The 7205-nt window shown below is 38.9% G+C and overlaps 1 protein-coding gene across 2 annotated transcripts; it reads left to right on the top strand.

The window, feature by feature from the left end:
- Positions 1-14: 14 nt before the first annotated feature.
- Positions 15-7088, top strand: LOC113145580 (proteasomal ubiquitin receptor ADRM1). 2 transcript variants are annotated; one of them, XM_026332457.2, is made up of 10 exons: positions 15-140; positions 1293-1531; positions 1920-2036; positions 3840-4050; positions 4476-4554; positions 4665-4795; positions 5039-5173; positions 5307-5464; positions 5944-6046; positions 6599-7088. In XM_026332457.2, the coding sequence occupies exons 2-10, from the start codon at positions 1322-1324 to the stop codon at positions 6685-6687; spliced, it is 1233 nt and encodes a 410-aa protein (XP_026188242.1). In that variant the 5' UTR covers positions 15-140; positions 1293-1321; the 3' UTR covers positions 6688-7088. The 2 variants fall into 2 exon arrangements, with proteins under 2 accessions (XP_026188242.1, XP_026188241.1); XM_026332456.2 differs by having other exon boundaries at positions 4473-4554.
- Positions 7089-7205: the final 117 nt, after the last annotated feature.

Here is a 7205-nt window from a genome sequence, read left to right as displayed (position 1 = left end):
CAAACCCTCCTACTCTCCCTCTGCGCGCTCCCAGGGACAAGAAGCGCGTTCACGACACAACAGGAAATCAGCTAGCATTACGTTACTAGCAAGCGACGCAAAGAGCAACTTGTAGACAAATTGCACTTGTGAAACTTCAGGTATTTTAACCTAATTACTTTGTAAATTTCAGTTTAATATGAATTTTCTAAAATTGTACGTTTATACAGAGATGGCTGTTTTTGAAGTTGGGTTCAGACTTTATCCAGTGATATAAATTGAAACACTTTGGCCTTCATCCCCCGTCAGTTTAGTCAAGTCACGGGCTAACGTTAGCATTTAAGACCAGCATGACATAGTTACTAGCTAACCGCTCCATTTGTTAGCTTTGCTTTAAAAAGTCTCTTAACATGAAATTAACAACTCCACAATAATGAAACGTTTGGATCAGACGACAGCAATATCGTGATTAAAATAGACGCTTATTGTGTCAGTACCAACGTGATGCGAAATAGATTAAGATTAAAAGAAGAAACTATTAGAAATTCGACGTCAGCGTTTCTAACATTAGCTAGTATGGTGTAGTTAGCTAACGCTGAGTTTGTATCAAAATTTTCTTTACCAAGATTTATAATATTCATAAGTCAGCTTATAGCAATGACAACAACAGGATGTTTGTTTTTGTTTTTTTTCTAACACGGACACTACTTTAATCTTTGTTAGGTAAAGTACGGCAATCTAATCCAACTACTGCAATAAATCCTCCTTCTTGAAGATGGTCATATTTACTTTGTGTTTAGACATCCTGTTATTTAACCTAGCTTCATTGCTATAACTGGGGTGGGCACAGTAATAGAAATACCGTTGAGTTCAACACAGTAGAATCAAAAGTAGAACTGCACCTCTATGAAACAGTTACAACACAATCTGAATATTGGCTTTTCCGTGCTAAAAGGGCTGCTTTTAATAGAATGCTAACTCTGTACATAGATGTACAAGAAATTTCTCTTGGTTTTGATAATTGTGCTCAAAATGGTGTCATCTGTGAGCTAGATTTTTTTTTTAGGTCTCCAGTCTAACTTTAATGTCAAGAGGATGGTGTTCAGACATAGTCTATAAGTGTCTATAATCTGTTTCTGTGTCCACAAAGTCATGTTGAAATTGTGGTGTATGCAGTAGAAATCGTTCTGCAGCTGTAAATATTCAAACCGCTATTTTCTGCTTTTTGTAGATATGTTTCTATATGTCTGTAATAATTATGCACACAGTAAAATAGCTGTATGGTCTTGTAAACTTAATTTTTTTTCCTCCAGTGTTTAGGGCTTTAAAAAGAGATCTAAAGATGTCATCCGGCGCTCTCTTTCCAAGCTTGGTAAGCGGCTCCAGGGGAAGTTCCAGCAAGTACCTGGTAGAGTTTCGTGCTGGTAAAATGACCCTGAAGGGGAACATAGTGACACCAGATAAACGCAAGGGCATGGTATACATCCAGCAGTCCGATGACTCCCTGATTCACTTCTGCTGGAAGGACAGGACCACTGGGAATGTGGATGATGTGAGCAACCTTAATTACTTCTTTTCCTTTCACTGAATGTTTTTTGTGTGGTCTGATCAAAACTAATTGTCATATTTTTGGACACTACCACAACCCCTTCATATTCTGAAACTTCTGTTTAGAATTAATTCTTTGAGGTGAATTTGATGCTAACGTCATCAGTAAATCAAGAAAACCACAAGCCAACAGATCACTCTACTAGACGCTGACCATTAGTGAAACTGAACTAAGCTTATCATCACTTTTTTGCTTTTCAAGACCTAATGGCAGAAATTTAGTCAGTTCAGAATTTCAGCTTTCAAGTGGTTTGAAAGTGGGGTGCTGTTTTTTTTTTTTTTTTTTTTTTTGTTGTCTTGAAAACCTTTATATTTTGCTGTTACACTTCCAGGACCTGATCATTTTCCCTGATGATTGTGAATTCAAGAGAGTGAGCCAGTGCACCACTGGACGTGTCTTTGTGCTAAAGTTCAAGGCAGGATCCAAGCGACTGTTTTTCTGGATGCAGGTGAGAGGAAGGTGCTTACTTTATCGTTTTAAAAAGACAAGAACTGTAAATTGTCTGTTTGAATGCAGCTGTATGTATTTTGTACAGGCAATTAGGTATTCCTTAGAGGCAAAAATGAAATGAGAGGCATTAACCCTATGGAGTCTAAGGGGGTTTTGGGGCCCTGGACAGATTTTGACATGCCCTGACATTTGTGCTTTTTTTCAGTGTCTTTTAAACATATTAATGGCTAAAGTCTGATAACACTGTAATCAGCTCAAAATGGGCTACAATAATATGTGAGCAGCAATTTTATACATGATTGTGTTTTTGAGAAAACAGTGTTTATGCATGGTTAGTGAAAAACTACAATTTTTTAGTCACTGAAATAATACCATAAAACACAAACAGAACATTGATTCACAAGACTTTGGAGACCTGCATGTTGTTGCCAAAAGTGTTTACTTCACAATGATGTGAAAGTCATCTTGTTCACTCATTCACAGTAAACAATACACTGATTTAAATTTTCTAAGACACTTTTTGTCCAGAAAGGCCATATGCAAGAAGGTGTGTCTCAGGATGAATAGTCATGTGATTTACCTGAGAAGACAAAAGACGCACTCAACGACCAGACAAAGACGTGCATAATGAGCCTTTCAGTCAATGTAGCTGGGAGGGGATTAGTGCAGCACAATACAATACAATGTGGAGCCAAACGTTCGTCACTTTAGTTAAAATCAGTATTTTTACTCTGAGGACAAACTAAACTATTTGTCTCTGTGTGGAATATAAGCGCTTCTTCATGTGCGTAACGTGCCATCATCCAAACGCGCAGAAAAAGTGAGTAAATTCTTTGATGAAGTTTGACGTTTTATGTCATTTCTCGGGGGCGGATTATTTACATGTGAACAGTGAACAGAGTACAAGGTGGGATCGCATTACCTGTAATGAGGTGAGACAGGAGAAAACGTACTTCTGCTTACGTTCATATGGATTAAATAAAAAGTGATGATTTGTTTTCGACTTGAATTGTTTCATTTAAAAGAAAACATTTCAAGCTTTCTAGTCATATGTTTCTTATTTTTATGAGGCAATTATTCGCTGAGATTCTGGTTGTTTTATTTACGTGTCTGTGAAGAGATGACAGAGACAGAAAAGACAGACAGTGCACCCTGTCGACTTTCTTTATTTAATAAAAGCACAGCGTTTTGTTGTTGTTATTATGGTATACAACTAAAACTAGACCCTTTACAGATTTGAATGATATATTGCTTTTATCTGTACGATCAGAATTGACGGAGTAATTTAAGTTTGTTTCGGCATTATCAGTAGAAGATGCGTCAAAACGCGCCGCGCATTCGTCGACCCCAGAGGGTTAAGATTGAAGAGCAGAGCTTGGTACAGAAACTATTACAGCACATTTTTTTACAGTTTGATATTCATGCCTTCATCTGTTTTTTTTTTTTTTTTTGTTTTTTTTTTCCTTGAGGGATACATTTATAGTCAAATGAACATGACCATGGCCTCCTGTAGTGATGTAATCTTTCTTCAAATAATTCTTCTGCTTACTTGCCAGAAATAATTTTCACAAGCCAAAACAGGGGAAATTAGGGCTGCATGATTAATTGTATTAATCTGGATTCAGACCCTTTTGCAATTCTCACATGAGGATCATTCTGCCGTGTGGCCCTGAAAAATAAACTTTTGATCCATTTTCATCATGTTTTTTGTGCTGTGAGGGTGAAATGGAGGCTTTTTATTTAGGCTGTGGATATTTAAGCTGTGGTTGCAAAGAATTTGTCCTTGACCTGTTTCCATCAGGAGCCAAAGACGGACAAGGATGAGGAATACTGTCGTAAAGTGAATGAGTACCTGAACAACCCTCCCATTCCTGGTGCACCGGGCAGTGGAGGTGGAAGCGGACATGAGCTCTCTGCACTCGGAGGAGAGGGAGGCCTGCAAAATCTGTTGGGAAACATGAGCCACAACCAGCTGATGCAGCTGATTGGGCCTGCAGGCCTTGGTGGACTGGGTGAGCAAGGCTGACTTTTTTTGTAATTCACACACAGTTAACAGAGACAGAGTTGGCAATAAAGGATGAAACCCTTACTTTTTTTGTCACTTCTACAGCTTCCTATTTGGGGCACCTCTATAAGCTGCAACAGCACCAAATGTCAAACTGATATAGGAAAATCCATATTTTAAAACCATACTACATGTTAAAATGTCAAGTGATATGGTGTTAGGTGACTAACCACTAAAGAATTATACCACCAGTGCTGTCGTTGCTGCATTTTGTTGTTTTCATCAGTACTGTGTGAATTCTATTAAGTGTTGATGCAACAGAGCAATCTGAAATATAGGTTCTTTTCTCCATTTACAGCCCAGATAAACACATAAATAAAAATCAGAAATCAATTTCGTCGTTTTTTGATTTGCTTACATTTGTCCAAGGAGGCCTGGGAGCTCTAGCAGGACCGGGTCTTGCTAACTTGCTGGGCAGCGGAGGACCAGCCACCAGTAGCTCGTCATCCAGGTAGAAGTGAACACCACACACATTCTCACAGTCTTTATTCAACAATGTACTATGTGATATTTATAAATATATCAGAAATTATCACTAAATTTATATCATCTTTTCCTCAGCTCTCGTAGCCAATCAGCAGCCACTCCGTCAGGTGGAACCCCCAGACTGAGCTCCTCTCAGGCCCCCACCACTCCTGTGACCCCTGCTGCTTCAGCTGTGTCACCTGCTGGTACTGCTCTGTCCACACCAGGTAAGTGAAAACAAGTGAAAACATTTAATAATCAGATTTTGTTGACAACTTAAATGTTTAAATGTACTAAATCCTGACACGGCTCCTTTATCACAGTTGGATATTTCTTTAATAAATCTGATGGAAAACGTCTTACATTCATTTGATTATCCTATAGAGTGAAATTTGGATACACAGTCTGACACCTGCTGTGTAACTGTTTACAGGTTGCTATGTTTAACTTTCACACCTTCATATTTTCAGCCTCAGCTCAGACTCCACTGGTCCCAGCCTCTGTTGGAAGCCCAGCTTCCCATCAGCCTATCCAGCTCAGTGATCTGCAGAGCATCCTTGCCACCATGAACGTTCCAGCAGCAGCGACTGCTCAGGGAGCAGCAGGTGAGGGAAAGCTCAGTCAATGGAGGGGACTGCTTCCTTTTAATTTCTATTCAAGTTATGCACGTTTCATGTGCAAGTGCAATTCAAAGTGCTTAACATAATGCATTTAAAAGAATTTGCTCTTCATGTTTAGTGGACCTCGCGAGTGTTTGCACTCCCGAAATGATGGCTCCCATCCTGACCAATGCTGAAGTCCAGCAGAGACTCCTGCCCTTCCTCCCTACCGGAGAGAGTTTACCACAGAGTGCTGAGGAGATCCAGAACACACTCAGTTCACCTCAGTTCCAGCAGGTGGGAAGAAAATATTGAAACAAAGTGGCTCTGCTGCCCTGAGCACTTAACAATGACTGATGAATTTTTTAGCTTTCTTTGTTGAATCTCTGATTAATGCCCTCCTCTAACTTTTGGTGGTCAGCCTCCTTTTGTTGCATTTGCAGATGTGCCATATTGTTAGAATGGATTTCATGGTGCTTTGTACATGTTTGAACATGTATGTTTTAGAACCCAACCTGGATCTGTTTTTGCCACAGTTATGCCTCTGACCTGTTTAGTCATGCAGTTGTACTTATACTGATATCATGTGACACTTAAGTGGACCTAACTAATTATGCAACCTCTGAAGTTAGTTGGTTGGATTAGAAATATTTTATTTAGGAGTAAAATAGCAAAGAGAGAAAATACATATAGACATTCTTACACAAGGCACTGTAACTGGATGTCATTATAATGTAATGTAATAGTAATTTTTTTGTGATTCTTCCCCTGTGCAGTCAATGAGTTTGTTCAGTAGTGCCCTGGCCTCCGGGCAGCTTGGTCCTCTCATGAGTCAGTTTGGTCTGCCAGCAGAGGCTGTGGATGCCGCAAACAGAGGAGGTGAGACAAACACACACATATTTGTCTTTGTGAGGATGCTCATTGATGTAATGCATATTCTAGACCCTTACCCTAACCTTAACCATCACAACTAAATACTTAACTTGAGTTCTCAATTCTAATCTTAACCCTAAAAACCAAGTGTTAACACTTAATCAGGAGTGTGAAAAAGTAAAGCAATAAAAAGAAGAGCAAATAAAATGTAAAATTGTTCTCTGATAGAATTATGCTTAAAATGGTCCTTACAAATTGTCCTTGCACTTGTGAAGACCATGAAAACTGTGTAGTAATAGATTATACAGAGTTCTTGGGATATTACAAAGTGCTACACCTGAATAAGGCTGTCACTTTTTATTCCAACAGTAAAGGATCAAATGAAATGTCAAGATAAGCATTTGTTTGTAATGATTTGATAAAATACAAAGTCTATAGACTATATGGCAAGTATAATGGTCCAGGAATTAAATATAGACCTTGAATCTTCTGTTAAAGAGTTCTTGTACTTATATACTAATTTCTTTTATTGCTTACATACTTCTATCTGTATGTCAGATGTAGAGGCCTTTGCCAGGGCCATGCAGGGCACTAAAGGGGACTCTAAAGAGAACAAAGAGGACGATGAGGACATGAGTCTGGATTAGAGCTTTGAACCTGCCAAACCTCAACTGAGTCTCAATCAATTCTGTGATTCCTCGCCTCCTCTCCACCTCCCTCTCTGCTGAATCGTCTTATTTGCCAAAGGCAACACTCTGCTCCCTCTCAGGATGAATGCCACAGGGTTAGCAGATAAGTAAGTCCAGTCTTCTGCATTGACTGCCATGTCTGCAACTGTTTGACTTGTTTATCAACAGCTGTTCTGTTCTTTTGACAGTTACTTTTATTGAAAAAAGTTTTTAAAACCTTGGTATTGTGTTGAGAATAAGCCTTAAGTTTGATTTCTGTATTTGTCTTACACCAACTCTGAGCCTGAGTGAGTACTGGTTGAGGCTTTGTTGTGATTTACTCTTCAAAATAAATTGCACTGGCAAAGAAAAACAATTTATCTCAAGGCTTTTCATTTGCAGATGTGAAGCAAACACTGAACATAGCAGTTTGTAAGGAAAACAGTCTTTATTTAGTAATATATTTGTAAGACATGGGTGCTGGAGGGACAGCTTTT

The sequence above is a fragment of the Mastacembelus armatus genome, chromosome 7 (genome assembly GCF_900324485.2).
Source record: "Mastacembelus armatus chromosome 7, fMasArm1.2, whole genome shotgun sequence".
NCBI classification, from domain to species: domain Eukaryota; kingdom Metazoa; phylum Chordata; class Actinopteri; order Synbranchiformes; family Mastacembelidae; genus Mastacembelus; species Mastacembelus armatus.
Note: the sequence above shows the minus strand (reverse complement) of the source record. Positions and strands in the feature narration are given on the sequence as shown.

What these genes read in the sequence shown, in the direction of transcription:
- LOC113145580 (XM_026332456.2), top strand. Translation starts at nt 1,322, where the DNA reads ATGTCATCCGGCGCTCTCTTTCCAAGCTTGGTAAGCGGCTCCAGGGGA. An exon ending in GACTGTTTTTCTGGATGCAG is followed by an intron (nt 2,037 to 3,839) that starts GTGAGAGGAAGG and finishes TGTTTCCATCAG; the next exon opens with GAGCCAAAGACGGACAAGGA. An exon ending in ACCAGTAGCTCGTCATCCAG is followed by an intron (nt 4,555 to 4,664) that starts GTAGAAGTGAAC and finishes TCTTTTCCTCAG; the next exon opens with CTCTCGTAGCCAATCAGCAG.